General features: G+C 41.6%; 1 protein-coding gene across 1 annotated transcript in view; it reads right to left on the bottom strand.

The window, feature by feature from the left end:
• Nucleotides 1-8,958: 8,958 nt before the first annotated feature.
• wnt6b (wingless-type MMTV integration site family, member 6b) overlaps nucleotides 8,959-19,495 on the bottom strand; it is a 19,873-nt gene continuing 9,336 nt past the window's right edge. Inside the window, exons 3-4 of the mRNA XM_079276955.1 lie at nucleotides 13,333-13,637; nucleotides 8,959-12,019 (exon numbers count right to left, since the gene is read on the bottom strand). Coding sequence (XP_079133081.1) covers nucleotides 11,558-12,019; nucleotides 13,333-13,637 — 767 coding nt within the window. The 3' untranslated portion in view covers nucleotides 8,959-11,557. The remainder of the gene's footprint in view (nucleotides 12,020-13,332; nucleotides 13,638-19,495) is intronic.

Below are 19,495 nucleotides of genomic sequence, written 5' to 3'. Positions count from 1 at the left end.
ATACTTTGAATAATTTGAGGTCGGTGACAACCAATCTGAGCACAAACTTGACATTTCTGACTTATTGGATTGCTTCAAAGTAGCATCCCAATGGAAGCTCATATCCGCAAGGAAAATGAAAAGAAATGTTGAAAAGTTAGTCATGATGAAAATAAAAAAAAGTTCTCGGTAGATATGCTAAATAGATATAAACTTCAAAATTAGTCATGATTAAAAAAAAGCTCAGTTTGTCAGATTTTGACTTTTGAATTATTTTCTTTCTTATTGTCTTTTTAAAGCAATACTATGTAACTTTAAAAAATAAAATGCATTCCTCTATGGAAATAAAAGTGGAATGTATCAATATAACCATGTAGCATATAGGTAATGTTTGCTAATGTTATTTAACGAAAGGTAGATTAACCCAGAGGAGACCTTTTGCTGAGTTTATCGTTCTTATACTTGTGCTCTTGTTACAGTATGTTTTTAGCATTTAATTGTCAATTAGCAAAAGTTACTGGACTTTGACTGCTGTCAACAACATTATGAAACAGGTCACTTAAAGGGACAGCTCACCACAAAATTGTAACGTGTCAAATATAAGAGAGTCAGGAAGTCAGCACACAAAATGTGGGCCACAAACAATGTCCAGCAAAGGTTTGTTAGCATTTGCTGACATTAGTCACAGAAAGCTACTGTCATGCAAGATCAAGTACGGCTGTATCAGCAAAAGAGAGTCTATTGACCTGAGCAAAGGTGCATTTTACTGAATACGGATTCAACTTTCTCTTTTTAAGAGGAGATATTCGACATTTCTTCCCTAAGAACTGTTTTCATGCATTATTACTCTCAAAATGTGTTTTGGATGATGACTTTCGGGACACATTTTTAAAACTTGAACGACAAGTGCAGGTCCCAGCAGGCAACAGCACTTCTTTGACACACACGTTACATATTCATGCTGCGGAGCCACTACACAACATTATTCATAATACACGCACACATACACGTGAACATGCGGACACACAATACACACCATTTCCACATCTGGACCCGAGTGCCCTGCCAAAGACTCGGGTCTGCCGTCTTACTCTCTCCCTGCCTCTTTTTGTGTGTTCTTCTCATTCTTCTTCTCTCTCCCACACACACACACACACACACATACACACACACCTTTATTGTTTCCCATGTTCACTTACATTCATTAAAAATGATATGGGAAACATTTCAGTGTTGGAAGAGGTTCAACTTGACTTCTGTGTCGAGAGACTTTATTTTTGTCAAATGCTCACGCCAGGTTTATAGTTCCCTGTTTTGTGCCCGAACATTATTTTTATTTTACACATGATGTTCCTGTCGACCTTGAACACATTTATCTTTCACTGCTCACTCTCACTCCGCTACGTGAAATATGAACCTGCTGAACATTTAATTCAATAATAAAGGAAAACATAGAGTTTTCGCCAGTATTTCTGCGGAGTTGCAGTGTCTGGTTCAATTGAAACTTTATTGTCCTGCAGGGAGAGACACGGCCGAGATAAGTTTTCACAGTCTGGTGGCGAGTGCCATGTAAACACATTAGGTCATACAGTATTTATGAAAATATAGGTTCTGGTCTTGTGGTATAACATAACAAGACAACATGTCAAGAACTTCACTATCTCACAAATGTCACGAACAAAACACAACAAAAGAAACAACACTTTGGGACACCGGTCTGTGTTTGTTTGACCCGTCCAGCTCTCTCTCACAGTTTAAACTACTTCACTTGTTCAGAGTGAGAAATGAGTTCTCATTGCCCGCAAAATGACTTACAAATTGTCGTGTCATTCATTCCTTCAATTGGTGAGAGCGGGCTGGTTTCCCCCTGTTTCCAGTCTTTGTTCTAAGCTCAGCCCATTGGCTGGTAACTGTAGCTTCACACATAGCACACAAACACCAGAGTGCTTCTCATCTAACCCTTGGCAAAGAAAAAGGCGATCAACCATTGCTTTCAACTGGATCAAAACTGTTTTTCAACATTTCTCAATCTCCACTTGGTTAGCATCCAGATAATCTCCTTCCTAACTACTGCATTGCTGCTTTGCTGCAAACCATGGTAACTTAAGTCTGATTATCTCTGTCAGACTGGTAAACTCAAAGGTGATATATAAATGGTGATGTAGTATAGTTTTGCCTTTTACATTGAAGAGGGTTCCCATTGTGTCTTGCCGTTGGTGCATTTGACACAGTACAGTATTGAGCTTTCATTAGTTTGCAGCGTCTCCCCCCTTTACTGCCATGAACTCTTTAAGCTTGACTTCATTGCTGCAGAAATAGCAGCGCGGGTGTCATGGTTACTGTCACCAATTGATGCATGCACAGGACGATCATGAACCCAAACCACTGTTACTGTCACCCTGGGATCTCATACCAAATTAAGTGGAAGGTAGTGCACTCCGATAGGATTTATGATCGAAGGTCAGAAATAATTACAACATATAGTAATTGAATGATAGCTTGTGGCTATTTCGCAAAATCCCTCATCTTCTCTTTCTGTGTCTCTGGCTAGTCTTGGCCTTTCTTTACCTGACTCTCTGTCACTATACATGGGCCCATAACATCGTGACAGTACATTGTGCTATATACTAACTGACATAAGTCATGTTTGTCGCACCCTCTCTCTCGCTCTGTGTCTCTCTGAGAAGGGAGTTCAAGCGAAGTTCATGTTTCTTGGAGAGTTTTGGACCGAGCTGACGAAAATGAGCAAAGCAGAGGGGAGCGCGTCGGTGCAGAGGTTAGTCAATTACAAGGCTCAACTCCAGTAACAAACTTCTAAAAAGCAAATTCTTGGCTCTGTGTGTGTGTGTGTGTGTGTGTTTTTGTGAGCGTAGGAGACACAGAGAGGGGAGAAAAGGAGTATGGGTGCACAAGGCTGTCAATAAGCACCGGTGCTTGAAGGCTTTTGCATGCAGGGGCACATGTTTTGGGATGTCGTGTGAAATGTGGAGAGCAGGCAGGACAAACAGTACAACGGAAGGGAGAGCTGTGCAATTACACCAGAGGGAACTGAGACAAATGACAGGGCTGTCAGTTAGACAATCAGTATTCCGATGGCATCGGTGATTGAAGTGTTTCAAAAAGAGAAAGTTAAAAACAAAAAGTAGTCATAAAGCATTTTTACTCTCCTTTTCCCACAAACATATTTTTACTTCTTTTGTCGAGGACACTTTGATTGAAGCAACAATATGACACTGTTAGGCTTTATCTGGCAGCACAACAGGGATATCGTTTAACATCAGGTGAACGAGCAGGGCTCTGCATGGATTTCTTCACAATGATTGACATTTAATAATCTCTTATTTACAGTATTACTCAACCACTTTATCTTACAGGGGAACTACGCCCATTTGCATGCCTGTTATTGCTATGGTCTACGACAGACCGAAGCAAATTGTAAAAACAACACTCTTCAAAAACCAAAAGTGCTGAAACTCAAACTTGTGATGTCATCAAGCATAAAGTGTGGAACTGCTCCATAGACAATACATTGGGAAATACTTTATAGACAACCCTGAGAGCACAAGGGGGAATGTTCTGAGTGTGTGGGTTCATTTCCTGTGTCAGAACTGACAACGCTGCAATAGAATAAAAGTAATTTGGGTACAAAAAAAAGGAACACTGACATTCAGTGTGTCCACAAAATCTGTCTCCCATCCCGCCTCTATTGAGCTCCAGATTTTAGTCTTGATGGCATCACAATTTTGAGACTTACTTCACTGGTTTCTGACTTTGCTCGTGGTCACAAGTATCGATTTATTTTCCGAGGGCATGGAAATAATATATTGGAATTCTGAGTTTTGGGAGGTGGTCCATAATCTAATAATCCAACCCCTACACCTATAATGTTTGTTGTGCCTTCTAGTGCCAGTAACACATGCATGTTGTTAGAGCAGTCACAGAGCTATTCTGTACTATTATATCTGCTGCAATCCCCACGCCAAGAACCCAGTGTGGTTCTAATCAATTAGCCTGTCACTGCGGGAATGAAAATATCCCGGGGTTGTGAGAACTGGCTTTATTTTGGATGATCCTGACGATTCACAGAATGTACTGAGAGCACATGCCTGAGGGGAGGTACAACTTTATTGAGGATCCGTGAACAAAACAGGCACCTAAGAGGGATGCAAAACTTCTGTGATTTTCTTTTTTAACCCCCGATGAATGGAAAAGAAAATATTTCCAGGGTTGTATTTTTTGGGAAAGAGGGAGGACGTGAAAGTTTAGAATCTCTGTTCACAATAATGCCTTGTTTAGAATGAGCTGACTTCTGTCATTGCGCTTTTTTTGGTCTTTAAACTTCCTAAGGAGCATCAAAAAAAAGAAATAGAATTGCTGAAACGTTTGCGTCAAAAAGGAAACACAACTTTGACAACTTCAGTATTGTTGATGAAGTATTTTGTCCATATAGCGACCCTTACATTTGAATGTTTTTTAACAATGTTTTTTCAGTTGTATGTGTGACAATAATGTCCTGGTTTAAACCCAGTTCAGAACCTTTGAAACTTTCTGTTTCTGTACATACACATTACTCAAAAAAAGGACACAATCACCTCGTTTAAACTGTCTCAACTCTTCAAGCAATCAAAACATCCAGAAGAAAACCAGACCAAGGCACCCCATCACATATGTTCTGAAAAGTTGAAGAAGCTGCCTCTGTAACTGTGCTGGCAAATTGGGGTCATGGATAAGACAGGTGAATCATGCTATCCTGAACACTTAACGATTCTGTTCAAAATGCACTTATGCACACATGCAATTATACACTCCTGCAGTCTTTTTTTGTTAGTGGAATCAGAAGTGCTTGTTTTCCCTCCCGCCTCACTGACCCCCGGGTATCTCGAAGTGGGAATGATTACAACATGTTTGCATGCTGTTGTTGTCTCAATGCCTTGTTGTGTGTGTGTGCGTGCCTCTGGAATATGTCTTTTTGTGTGCGTGTGTGCGTGTAATTCAACTAGGGAGGTATGCAAGGTAGCAGGCACAGCCAACCCAACACTGTGTATCTAACCCCTTATCCTTGCTTCAGAGCGAGCCCTGTAAGGAACAGTTGGATAATTATATGGATTCCTAACTACAAATGTCGATAAAAAAATCTATTTCTTTGCTTTTTGGCAGACACAAACACACTCAACTATAAGCACACATAGTTCAAGCATACGTTGTTGTAGGCTGAAAGGTTTAGCTGATTGAAACTGATCCACATGACTGACAGCTGTACTTTAATGTGCATGTGCAAGTCGTTTACGCTCTATTGTCAATATTTTATTACAGTGCATTTCACTTGATTTTACTCGACTTTATTTTACTTCAGTTGATATTGGTATGTGATCAGGGTTATCATTTCCAGCAGGCCCCTCAGTCGAGTCTGAGTGGGATAGAGGTGTCGTACTCCAAGGTCGCCATCTTGTGTTGAAAAACCAAAACAGCATCTCAGTCCACTCTGTCTCCAAATATATCATCCGGCAAAACAAAGGTAGTAACATTGTTCTAGCAATGCTTATCCCTGTGTTACTGTTTCGGTGTCATAAATGAGGCCTAAACAGAGATATACTGTATGTTACATCATTCTTCATTTAAACACCGTAGCAGCTCACATGTTACAGGTCAAAGGTCTTATTTAAGGATGCCTTCATGTCTGTATGTCTGCTGTGCAGAGAGAGTATTTCCCACTCATCCCCAAATGGAAAAGATGCTTTGCACACTGACCAAAAGTTGCACATGCACATGTGTACACACTTTAGCAAGCTGGTTGTCTGCTTCCCATCAAGGCATTCCACGACCGTTGTTGCACAAACAACCATGTTTATTGTCTCTGCCCTAAAGAGAAAGAGACCTGCCTCGTCTTCACATGGGAACACTGAGCCAACGCAGCCACTGTAGACGGCAGCCCCCACTCTATCTCCCACAAACCTCTGGCGGCCATGTTTTCACAACTCAAGATAACAGAGAGAAGGCGAGAAAACAGTTACGGAGTTTGATGAATGACACAATTGCGAGGAAGATGTGATGGAAAGAGAGAGAGAGAGAGAGAGAGAGAGAGGAAGGTGTGATGGAAAGAGAGAGAGAGAGAGAGAGAGAGAGAGAGAGAGAGAGAGAGAGAGAGGAAGGTGTGATGGAAAGAGAGAGAGAGAGAGAGAGAGAGAGAGAGAGAGAGAGAGAGAGAGGAAGGTGTGATGGAAAGAGAGAGAGAGAGAGAGAGAGAGAGAGAGGAAGGTGTGATGGAAAGAGAGAGAGAGAGAGAGAGAGAGAGAGAGGAAGATGTGATAGAAAGAGAGAGAGAGAGAGAGAGAGGAAGATGTGATAGAAAGAGAGAGAGAGAGAGAGAGAGGAAGGTGTGATGGAAAGAGAGAGAGAGAGAGAGAGAGAGAGCGAGAGGAAGATGTGGGACAGATGCTGGGATATTTGGGGCGGGGGGGGTGAAAGAGATGAGTCAAAGTTACATTGCGAGGTCATCTCAATGTTTATCCACCCACGACAATGATGTGGATCAATGAGTGTTTCTCAAGGCACCAAGTGTTGTTTCAGGATGTTGCAATGATGACAGGTTCCTCGATGAAAGCGCTCATATTTTCTCATAAAGTGCATTTCTCAAGGAGGGGGATTTTGCCAAAATACATTTTAAAATGAAACTAGCTCAGCTTTATCTGCACAGCCATTTGTCTGACTTAACACTCGACTCACCTCGCGTTCAGGGAACAACCCGCGGCATGATAAGTCGTACTCTGGATGTGTTTTGCTGTACGGTAAATGTCATTTCAGGGTCCCGAGGCAAGCTGTGCCTAAAAGGCAGAGATGCAGTGTTTTGCACAAAATGGACTGTTAAAATCTCATAGCACTGGCAGCCTAGTTGGGTGGCCTGTGGAACTTACAGGCAGCAGCTGAGCCATCACCTCCGGGGCCTGCATTAACTCATAAAGATCACTGTCTCTTCCAAACACACTGAGCCAAAGTGGAGGTCATGCGTGTTCATGCGGATGTGTGCAAATGTGAGAATGTGTCTCTGTCTTAAAAGTATGAAAAATTATACTTTTAGTGCACATTTCATTTGTAAAAGAAGTAAGCTTGCTTCATCTCACTGAATTAAACACGTGTGTGAGAGTCTCCCACTCTATACTTACCGTCATTGGTATCAGATGAAACCCCACACAGAGTTGATCTCGAGATGTGCCCTTTGTGTAAGCAACATCTCACTGCTAGATTGATGGAGAATTGGAGGAGTCCACACAAATGGAGAAGCATTATAGTGTTAGGTTACCTCTAAGTTCTCTCTCTCTCTCTCTCTTTCTCGTTATCTACTCAGTCTTTGCCTCCTTTCCCTTTTCCTTCATTAATAACTTTCCCTCCCTTGTCGCTCATTTCCCTGCAATGGCCCACCCATTTCTCATTTTTATATAAGCTCATCCCTCCGATCCATGTTCTAGCTCTCTTCTTGTTTTTTTTGGAAGTGAACACAAACACAAGCGTGTACAGGAAATGCATGCTAAATAAAAGCAGCAGACCACCTAGACTCCACTGTAGGAGATACGACATAGGAGGACTCTACTTATTTGACTGATTTACGGAAATGGCTGTCTGCAGCTCAACACTACAGATCCATTTACAGTGGCAACCCTTCATTAATACTCTGTGGGAGGTTGCATTTGTGTGTGTGTGTGTGTGTGTGTGTGTGTGTGTGTGTGTGTGTGTGTGTGTGTGTGTGTGTGTGTGTGTGTGTGTGTGTGTGTGTGTGTGTAGGCACTTAACCTTCATTGTAGGTGGAGACAGAACTCAACTCTAATAGGGACAATGTTGCATTCCTCAGGCACTATTTCTTTCTCAGAGGGACACATGGAAAAATTCTAACCTGGCCGCTCACACACACACACACACACACACACACACACACACACACACACACACACACACACACACCCTGACAAAGACAGACACATGCAGCCACATGCACACAGATGTCGACAGACAACCATATTTATACCAATGCTCTAATAAATCTATCTGCTCACTTGTCTATTTTCTCTGGCTTTGCCCATGCAGCACTGAATGCCTACACAGCTTAAAGACAGAGGGAGAGGAGAGGAGAGGAGAGGAGAGGAGAGGAGAGGAGAGGAGAGGAGAGGAGAGGAGAGGAGAGGAGAGGGGAGGGCGAAGGAGCAACAGTAGGGGATATAGGAGCAGGCGAGAGCCCCCTGGCATTTTCCTGTTCTTTGGCCTACCTCTCCATGTCTTAAACATAACTGCTGGCCCGACTCTGCTACACACCTACGTGCAACAAATTCCTGGAAAATATGAACTTGTGTCAACTTGTGGAGCTCAAAACTAATGCAGGTTGACTCTCTTTCCCCCTCCTTGTCTTTTCATTTCTACAGAATAAATACCTCACAACAATAACACTTCTTTTTGCTGAGTGGCAAAAATAATGGAATCGAAGCAGAGGTGTGGAAAGGATCTCGTTTGGTGACAATCATCACTGAAGTGAAAACCTTGAATTAAATAAATTCTACATTCAAACAATGTCTGGGAGAACTCCGAAACGGAAAAAGTGCTGTAAGATGGAATTAAATTAGTCTGTAAATGTTGTCAGGTTGAAATGTTGTATTTGTGATGCTTCTCCTTGCAGGGTATATGAGAGGTTTGATGTGGAATATTTGTGTAAGGATTGGACTCAAAACCAATATAAAGTTTAAACTGACACCTAGCGTGACACAAAACATCGACTGAGATTAAATATGCGATCCAACAAATTCGTTTTTTTCTGTATTTTTTGACACAGCTTATTTTAAGTGTACCGGAATGTGTTTAAATGGTTCAAATAATGAATTTGTACACGCATACTGTAAAATGTCATGGAAAGAATGAGATTAAATAAAAAAAACAGCATGTCGTACTTTTTATTTGAATAGTGTTTTGATTGTGCGTCACACACAGTAGTTGTACGCTAAATGAAAATGCAACATAACATCTAGATATGAAATGATTTCTGAAAAATACAAAAATGAAGAGCATAACAAAATGTGAAGCACACTAAATGCCTTTGACTAGATAACAAAATGACGGTAAGTTGCTGACACACAACTTAGTTGGCCAAAGATGGGTTGCATTAGTTGTCACTGAGGTGTATTTTTTGTTTCCATTCTGGTAGAAATGCTTTAATCTGCTCCTTCCTTTTACTACATACTGTTGTTTCCCACCAAACCCAGTTAAGGTATTTGCTAAAAGTACTTTGATTTTGCTTAATTTAACATATGCAGATATTAAATGGTCTTAGGTCCACATCACACGACAGATCAGAGAAGTTCACAATATCAAACAGCACTGTTAATGTGACTGCTTAAGTCAGCCCAAAACATTATACAAATATCATATAATGTTGCCATCACCTCATCATTCCTCACATTATAATAACACAGGCAAAGTTACTGGGAAACAATAACTGACCAATAAGCATGTCATCATGATTACCACGTAAAGATATTTACTGGCCCTTTTTTATCTCATTCTAATATTCAATATATGTATGCTCGTCATAAAAATACTCTCAGTTGCTTCATTGCTGCAACAGTGATCATCGTAATCATGATCCATATGTTGCATTAGGTCATTGAAATGACAAGAATGCAGTCTTGCTAAATATGAAAATGTGGGGCCGAAAAGGCTGTTGATGAATACTCCAAAAGAAATCGGACTATCGTCTCTTAAATGTAAGACTAACTGTGTCAGTATGTAACAGATCTGAACAATGATAGCTTCCAGAAACATAAACATCACCAACTGTAAAATCAAAACAGGCTGATTGTGAACCGACACACTCAGAGACAACAGCCTTATCGGAACAAGTGGAGGCAATGTGTTATTATAGTTCAGTATACTTACTCGACATTGTCTGGTAATAGAATGTGAGTGTAAATGAGATGACAGGTTCATGGGAAACATACTTCCTCTGAATATGAGCAAATATAAGATCTTGTCTGCCTCACACAGAGGCAGAGAGTCAAAGAGCAGTGTGCTTTTAATAACCAACATAATGCAGTTTAATGTCAGACAGCAACGTGATTGAAGACATATAATATAAAAGGTACTGTCAACTGAAGGATACGGTGATAACTGGCCAACCTGCACAAACACATACTCAACACTTTCTCTCAAACAAACACACACACACACACACACACACACACACACACACACACACACACACACACACACACACACACACACACACACACACACACACACACACACTGCATATACAGTATCAAACAAAAGCTAACATCCAAAGTGCATTATTACATTAGCCCTGTATATCATAACAGACAAACAAAATACATTATATACAGTTTCTCGATAACAAACAATGAAATGTGAATAAAGGTTTCTCTTTTTTGGTTTAACAGAAACAGACAACCGCGAAAGGTTTTATTGCCAAGCTATTGAGGAAGTCCACGGCAGCCATCGTATCCAAAGTGCTTCTGAGAGAGATGGAAGTGAGTAGTCTTGTCATCATATCTTCATATAAATAACAGTCTTTGCTGACAGGCCAAGTCCACACCTGCAAAACATGGTGTTGACAGCATTCTTCAAATGTGATAATGTGATACCGTTTCCCTTTTTAGTTTATTTTTGTTGCAGTCGTAGAAAAAAATAATTTATTGCTCATGCCTAATTAGGAATATCGGGGCTTAATCTTTCTATGATCCTGTAGATCTGACAGACGTAAAATAACGGATAACACAATAAAGAATCGTCAGAGACTCAAAGTGTCATGATAGTCAGTATGGCCCTCATAGATTAGCAGCCAATTCATACAATTGATGGTTTGCTAAACCGCTCCCACATTAGCAATTGTCCAATCATAGCTCAGCAGTCGTAACGGGGAATGGCAGATCTGTCAAGCCTCGAGGGGTTTCTCCACATGCTGAACTGATGTGCATGGGGCTGTAGTAGGAGTGTGGCTCCGCATATAAAGAGTTTGCAGGGTGGTGTTTTTCTGAAACCCAAAAGAAAAGAGTAAAAGTGTAAAGAATGGATTACTCCAATGAAGGATGCATCTGTTGGCATGCTTTCTACCTACAGTCCAGGCCACAACCAAATCAGGTGCATCGGCACAAGGTGAAGTCTCAAACTCTTTGTTTTTAACTGACAGCTAACAACAATCAGTGTTGTTTAACTGGTGGTGGAATTGACACCAAGAAACCTCCTCTTTTATTTCAGAAAAAATACATATTTTGACATTCTTTGGTCCTTTTTCATAAACAAGAAAAAGAAAAATAGGTAGCTCAGAAACAAACATATTCTCTATTTGACTTCCTTTAGTCCCCCTGCCTTTGTTTCCACGTGGTTGCATTCAAATCCACATTCCTGGGAATCAAGAAGCCAGAACTATGATAAAATACTATCTGAATGTGACTGGTGCAAAAACAAAAGGATCACCATGAAAATCCAAGTCTTTTCCTTCTTCCACACCAGCCAAACGAAAGCAAAAACCTCCAAATGTAACAGAAGTAACCAAGTCATATTGACTGCTGCCAACCTCAGTTCATCAGTGACAGAGACTGAGCTCTTTTCGGACCACGCATTTCTTGCACTGGACCACACAACACCAGTGGAAACGACACAGACAGTTCTCCTCCAACACCACTGACTCCTCCCGGTAGCCGCGCTCGCAGCACAGCAGGTCGCAGCCGCTGATGTCCATGGCTGTGCTGTTGCACAGGCGCCCCCTTGTCCCGAGCGAGCCAGTTTTCCGATTTGCGAGGCAGAAATCGGGTGACTCATCGGAGTAGATCAGATCCTGCTTGTCTGGTGGCTTAATGTTCTGGCCGACAGGGATCAGGGTCTTGCCATCGTTGCCACCCATCACCTTGGAAGCACCGTTGAAGCGCTCCAGCAGGCGGTCGCCCACCTCACGGAAATGAGGCATCTTTTTCCAGCACGTGCGCAAGGTGCACGACCCCGACAGGCCGTGGCACTTGCACTCTGTCCGCATGTAGAGCTTCACCGCCTGGGAAGGGGAGAGCGTGGAGGGGTTGGTGGGTGTAAGGTTATGGGTGGCAGGGTGACAGCAGAGAGGTGAAAGAGGTTCATGGGTGATAAATAAGAAGAAAGAGATGGTTGATCAAACAGAAAAAAGAGGACAAAGGAAACTTTTAAACTTGTACCCTGAAGTGAAGCAGGACTGCTTTCGACAAATGACAAGTTCTCTAAAGAAGTTATTTATTCTTGTGTTTTCACAGTATATCACAGGAAAGGCCACTGGATCGCACACACGCACACACAGAAATACACACACTGATAGATCGGTAAGATAAAAGCAGACGCTATTCAGAAGGAATTTAACTCCCCAACCCCCCGCTCCCTCCATGTTGCCTCTGGCCTTCCTACATCTAACAAGCCTTGACAACAGATCATTCACTTATACTGCACATAATTAACCCATCACACACGCCTGTTCAGACACACACACACACACACACACACTTGCAAAACTCGTACGCACGCGTGGTTGCACATAAATAGACATTTGCATGCATCACAACACACTTATTTCTCAACCTGTGGGCATTTGTGTGCAGGTTTCTCCTTTTGTTCAAATGGTTTGTTCGCTAATGCTACAATTGGATTAAGTCCCAGAATCCTCCCCTCTGCTCTCTACCTGCCTTTGACCCCAACCAAAGTCAACTTTGTGACTCTGTGTTTTGCTTGTGTATGTGTCAACACTTCTGCAAGAGGGTGTAACACACCGAGACGCAACACTGACAGCTAAAAGAAAATGTGATCTGGAAGATTTACCGAGCTATATTTCAAACGAACGTAATTAACTACTCTCCAAAGTTGCTCCTTTGTCTCCAGTCGGTAGGACGTTGAGTTGTCGACGCCATACTTCACTCGGCGCTCATACGGGCAACAAAGAGGAACTTTAAACTTCTACGAGGGCTGTGGAAACATTAGAAGCTACCTGCCTCGGAGGCTTGAAAACAAAATGTGTGGCACGCTCTTGTTTTTGTGTTCCAGAAACCTGATTCTTGTCAGAATATCAGCTTACGCCGCTACACATATATGGCTGGGGGCGATGTCTTTCTCTTTTGCATGTTCGTGGAATGACGGAACATTCCACAGGACAAGGAACACCTCTGCTGCTAAAACCTTTGAGAGTTAAGTGAAATATCACACACTGGTGTTTAGTACAGCACAGTAGCAGTTAAAAAAAAACAGTTTTTATTCACACTTTCAATCTATTTCGTACTCTACCCATTCAAGATGTAAACAGAAACTGCACAGACGTAGTGAGGTTCTGATTCTGAAACAGTCTCTTACCAGCCGCCCAGCCTCGTTGTTGTGCAGGTCAATGAGCGTCCTGATGTCACTCTTGCCCCTTCTTCTCTTGGCATCCATAAACTGTTTCGACTTTTCGTAACCAAACTCCACATCGTCTCCGCAGCCCCCCCACTCCCACTTGACTCCGTCTCCAGTGGGGGAGGATGAGGACGGCCTTGGAGGTGCTCTGTTCCTGGTCGCCTCACAGCCACACAGCAGGAGGTCCCCCATACTGCAGGCCTGGGTCACGGCGTGGGTCACACCGGCCGCCGTGATGGCATAAACGAACGCTGTCTCCCTGATATCTACGATACAAGGAACGAGGGAAAAGAGGGGTTTTAGTTTATCGATTGGTTCCCAAGTTTGGTTGGCAGACAAGTCCCCGCAATGCAGGATGAACTGATATCTGATGTTATTGAGAAGTCTGTTGTGATTTCAACACAACTGAAAGGGATAATTCATAATCCAAATGTAAACAGGCACAACGACAGAAGTCAAAACAGAGGGTTTGAACGTACTAGCTGAGCTAACCAGCTGCTTTACTGGAAAAGTAAATCAAATACACATCTTCATTTGGAAAATAGAATGAGTAATCCAAATATGCAAATGCCCACAGGCATTTACTTCCGTCGATTCAACCCTTTCAGCATTTTCATTGTGACTCAGTGACATGCTCATGGCAAATACCTACACATTACACACACCATATTCAGACATCTGTTGATCAGACTCATCCTCAATCAATCCTAGGATAACAACTGGGGGAAAAGATTGCCCTACAAATGGCAGACGCTAGTTTCCATCCATCCATCCAGTCATCCATGCATCTGTCCCTCCATCAAGTCTGCTAATATCGCAGCCATGCGGAACAAGATAAAAGCACCTTTCTCTCGATCCTCGTCCATTACTGCGATCTCAAGCGCCATTGGATTTGTGGTGCTGAGAGGATGTCTATTTCTCCCTCTGTCATTCACACACCACAGCTGATGGTTTATTTTGGGTGCAGAGCTTAACACTCCTGGCTGAAGGCATGTCCAACCACAACTGCAAAGTGATTGTCTGTCCTCGCCGGTGGCTTCAGCATCATTCTCTTTATGCACAGTTATTGCAGCTATGAAAGAATCTCAGACTATCTTATGCATTCGTTGTCCTCTTTGTCCGGTGAAATGCAGGTAATGAAAACCAAATCGTTATTGAACCAGAACAAATCTAACATCTTAAACCTTCTAGATCTTTCAAATCAATTTGAACCACTGTGTTTAGTTACTGGGATTAAACCATTGCTTCGGAACAAAATAGTAATAAAAACGATACAGCTCTATTTTTATCATTGTGAGCAAATCTAATAAAAACAAATGAAACCAACTCGTCAAATACAAGCGCTTGGTCAGTGGCTGTAAGCTTCATTGTATGACGCTGTACCCCCCTAGCACCAGTTTTGGATGTGTCAGGGACGGCGTGTCAGTTTCCACTTGTTTCGTGTCTTTTCAAAATAAACTTCGGTTTAGGTTTAGACAACAAAACCACTTAAATAGGTTTCGTAAAAGATTGTGTTTCATGTTAACTTGACTGATAACTCATGTGACTGAAAACTGAGACATACATTTGTCAACTTTTATCTCTTTTTCTAATTCTTCAGTAGAACCCAATGGGCTCGGGTAGACAGATAATGCTTTGTTGGTTGACAATAAGTCTGTGTAAAGTTTGCCTAGAAACAAGCAAGCAGTGGGAATTGTTCAGGACATTGATGATTTAAATGGCAGAGCTCTGCCTAGATTGATGATAAACTAGGGACTGAGTATATGCATGTGTGTGTGTGTGTGTGTGTTAGAGAGAATGAGAGGGAGAATAGCCACTTAGCGAGCCCTTGTATGTATATTCGGAGACCAAGGGAAGGACTTTTAAGAGCTGGAAGGCGGTGAGCGTGCAGTCACCACCGTCAACACTGCCAACTCCATATCGCATGATTCAGTGAATGGGATTCATTAGGAACAGTAACACACACACACACACAGAATGGGTGGCGTGCGACGAGACATGCACACCCCAGCGCGCCGTGATATCAATACCAGCTGTACACCCCAACACCCAGATATGTCTCCAATACAGGCAAATATGTGTACGTTTGTGTGCATGTTTAAGCAATTTAAAGCATTTATGATATTACACAAATAGTCAGTTGTCAAATGTTGTTTTGCGTCTTATTTTGAAGTTTGTTAAATGAACGAGTCCTGTGGATTTTCGATCTGCATTGTTTGGGATTTGCTGCAGTTGATTGTCGAAAAAATAAATCACTTAAATTTGTTGGTGTGTGACTTTACATGTGCATGGCGGTGGATGCACAGCTACAGCTCTACTTCTGCAACTGTGTGTGTATGTAGCTGAGTTAAGACCACACCTTGCTGCTCCTGCTGTTCGGCAGAATAGGGCTGAGGTTTTCAGGAGCAGCAACATACTCAAATCAAGATGTGTCATTCTCCAAAACCTCCCTGGATGTATTAAGAGTCACATGTGTGAATCATCAGCACACAACTCAATATTAGTTCAATATGGTGATAGCTACACGAGCTGTGTCCAAACAAGCGGAGATGTCCAGATGTCCACAGATGCAGTGAAACACTGCATTTACAGTAGTACATGAAGCCTGCATGAAGGGGAATATCATGATCAACTCAACAAAATAATTACTATCACAATTATCACGGAAATTGTTATTTTGTTTTATTAAAAAATATATTAGTAACCAGGAGCAAAATATCATCAAACTAAAAATGGACAAAAAGAGAGAGCCAAAGAAGAGAGAATTAGAGGAAATAAAAAATACAAAGCTAATAGAGGGTTGAAAGAGAGATAACATATTGTTATGCATAAAAGAAGATTATTTGGGGACTAATAATATAAGAATATAAGAATATTCCTCGGAGACATGGATTCCAAACAAATTCTCTGCCACGGCGGGTGTCTGGGCCTGTCTACGTCTGCTTCTAATCCAAGAAGGCCCTTCTGAAATAAGACTGAGGTCATCATACCCTAGATCACATAGGGCATTGGTGTACAGAAAGCACTATTATGTGTAATTTAAGAGGAACTGGATAAAGTGTTTTTAACCTTTAGACCTTTAATCCTCTGTGTGAGGCTACCTCCTAACTACTGTGCCATCCCAGCATGACAGCTCGTATTTGTTCGACACTGGTTCGAGTTACTGCTCACAAGTGGGATTATTACAAACTGGGCCACGAAAGAAATACAGGTGTAGAAACCAACACACTACAGCACCCTTTCTCATTGATGCCAAAAACCCTTAAAACAGCCTGACATTAATTACTTTATTCATTTAGACAGACACCGATACAGCATCACAGAAATCAAACCTTAAAAAGTGTATTTACTATCAGGATCACTGGCTCATATTGTCTCGTAAACATACAGTACAGTGGATACACTCACTTACCGTACTTTGAATAGCAGTTAAATACGAGAAAACACGAAGTGTGTAAAAAGTGGGTACAGCTGTCTCTGTACCTATATGTCTACCTGTAAAAATCATTCATGAGAAAATGTAGTCTGTATGTTATTCGAACACGGCGAAGATCAAGGGAAAGAGGATGATAACTACCAATTAATGATGAGAAGCCAGATATTTGACCTTGTTTTGAAACTGAATACAGCTGAAAGGGTCATGTCCAGAGGACAAAACGTTTCGTTGCCGACGCAAAATGAGTTGTCATGACTGTGTCGCCATGTTCATTCGTTCGCACTTGTTGCAGTAAGTGTGTGAGATGGCAGGGTTTCAGTAATGTTGTGAAATCAACTACAGCCCCTGTTATATGAACACACACACACACACATTTACACACCTCTACCTCTTCAAGTGACTTCATGCAAAAGCGTTTTCAAGTCCAAAGAGTAGACTGATTGACCGTGCCACATGAAAGTATGTGTGTATGTTTCTGCAGCCATACAGAGATGTGATGTATGCAAAATCATGTTCATCATCTGAAAACATTAGAATGACAGAAATACAAACACACGTACATGCATGCTGTCTGCACAGTTCTCATCAATACTTTCTTATCACCACAGACAAGCTTTACGGGACCATTAGCTGATGAACACACCACACAGCACAAGTGCTGTAAGGTTTAAATAGTGAGGGAAGATAGCCTGAAGATATTGTTTTCAAATTGGGAAGCAGAAAAAGGGTGTTTAAGCCAGCTTGGCTATGCTCTCAAACACCCTGTGGCTTTGTTTTTTACTGTACATTTATGACCCATCATAGCACACAATGTAATATTCTTTGTCTAGAAATCTAATTTTAAGTTCTACAAATGCAAACAGGGTTACAAACAGACGTCATTACTACCATACTTAGAGCATTTAGACGTTATGTTAATCGGATTAGCTGTAAACTTCCTTCGCTACAAAGTCTTTACTAAAACACTTTTCCAAACATGCATGTGCACACGTACACATACAACACACGTGAGGGACTGAACCATCGATATGAAACTAGTTTTGGTCGGACATATTTCATGACTGTGCCAATGATGCAGGTGGTTAAGAGTGTAGAGTGCTGCAGAACATAGCTAGCTCCACCTCCACCCTGAAAAGCCAGTAAAGTGTAAAAATAAATGTTTACAAAAAATTCTGGGCGATCAAATAAGAAGCAGAATAAAAAGCACACAGTTTACTCAGGCCCAGCACCCATGGACACAGGGATGAATGGAGTACGCAGACTGCACCAGCTTTCATTGTGATTGTCTAATTTATCAACAAAGAAAGCATCGTGTCATTAAAATACTTTGAAGGAGTCACTTAAAATCTAAATAGAGGTCAATGAGGCTAAGTAAACCACTTAGAGAGATTGAACATTAAATACAAAGGCACTTTTATTTTGACATTTAGTTGATGATAAACGGCCATTACGAGCAGATCCAGGTAATTGAGGACAAAAGCTTCAAAACAGAGGAGCACTCTGGCCTCCCTTATAGACAGGCAGGAATTCATGATTAATTGCTGGTCTATCTTCTACTGGTAGATTCTTGTCCTCTTTTTCCCTCCCTCCCGATCTTTGTGTTTGCATTTCTTTTTTTCTACATCTTTCTTTTCCTTCCAGAGACACTGGCAACACCCACCGTCAAATGAGAGGATGAAAAAACGTGCTTTTTAACCATCTTGTTAATTACAATTACACAGAACTGATTGAAAATGTCAGTATCCTGCCTTTGCTTTCTGATTAACAAGTCATGTGTCACTTCCTTGAGACAAGAATGGCAGGCAAGCACAACACTTCAGTGTGCACATCTTCTAGAAATGAGACCCAAAATGGATGTAATAACGTGCTTGACACATTTGTTGTTGTATATTAATATCAGGTATTCCCTGTTTGTTGACTAAACACAGATAAAGGCTCTCTGTAGTAGCAGTCAAAGAGGAGACAGGCAGCTCTCTATGAATCTAATCATAAAAGAGGAAAACCAACACAGTAATTGCGGGAGACCTCGCGGTGACCCAACATCAGTTATATTACAGACTTCAAAGAGCTGGAGGAAGATGTTAAGAGAGATGTTAGGAGCAAAAACAGCAATTTTAGCTGATCATTTCAAGCGTGCCCAATCTGATGAAGAGGAGGGTCTGAAATACAACAGCTGCCCTTGTCTATTGGAGTGCCATCAGACAGGGATCTGTCCTCAAGTTGACGTCGGACCGTCAGCTGCGGTGGAGAGGTCATGGGTTCAGATCCTAAGGTACTCACGGCCGAAAAATGGGACATGACAATATTTTTTAATGTGTTCTTTAAAAACCCTGAAAGGTTTTTGGAAGGGCTGATGGAGACAGCCACAAAGATGATTATGGGAATTTCTGATCAATACCACTGTCATATATTTCCATTCAATATAAGGCTACAGAGCCAGGAGACAGTTGGCTTAGCTTCGCAAAAGGACTGAAAACAGGGGAAAGCAGCTAACCTCGCTGTCTAAAAGTAACTAAATCTGTCTACAACCGCCTCAAAAGCTCACTGATTTACACGTGATATACTGTATGTATTGCTGTAGACCTAGGAAGCCACTGTCCTGTTTTTACACTTCCATGTTTGTAAGGATTAAACAAACAAGAACCAACATGTTCGTGGGCTTTAGAGTGCTTATAGAATACTTTTATT

The sequence above is a fragment of the Melanostigma gelatinosum genome (genome assembly GCF_949748355.1).
Source record: "Melanostigma gelatinosum genome assembly, chromosome: 10".
Lineage (NCBI taxonomy): Eukaryota > Metazoa > Chordata > Actinopteri > Perciformes > Zoarcidae > Melanostigma > Melanostigma gelatinosum.
The sequence above is the reverse complement of the archived record's forward strand: the minus strand, read 5'-3'. Positions and strand labels throughout refer to the sequence as shown.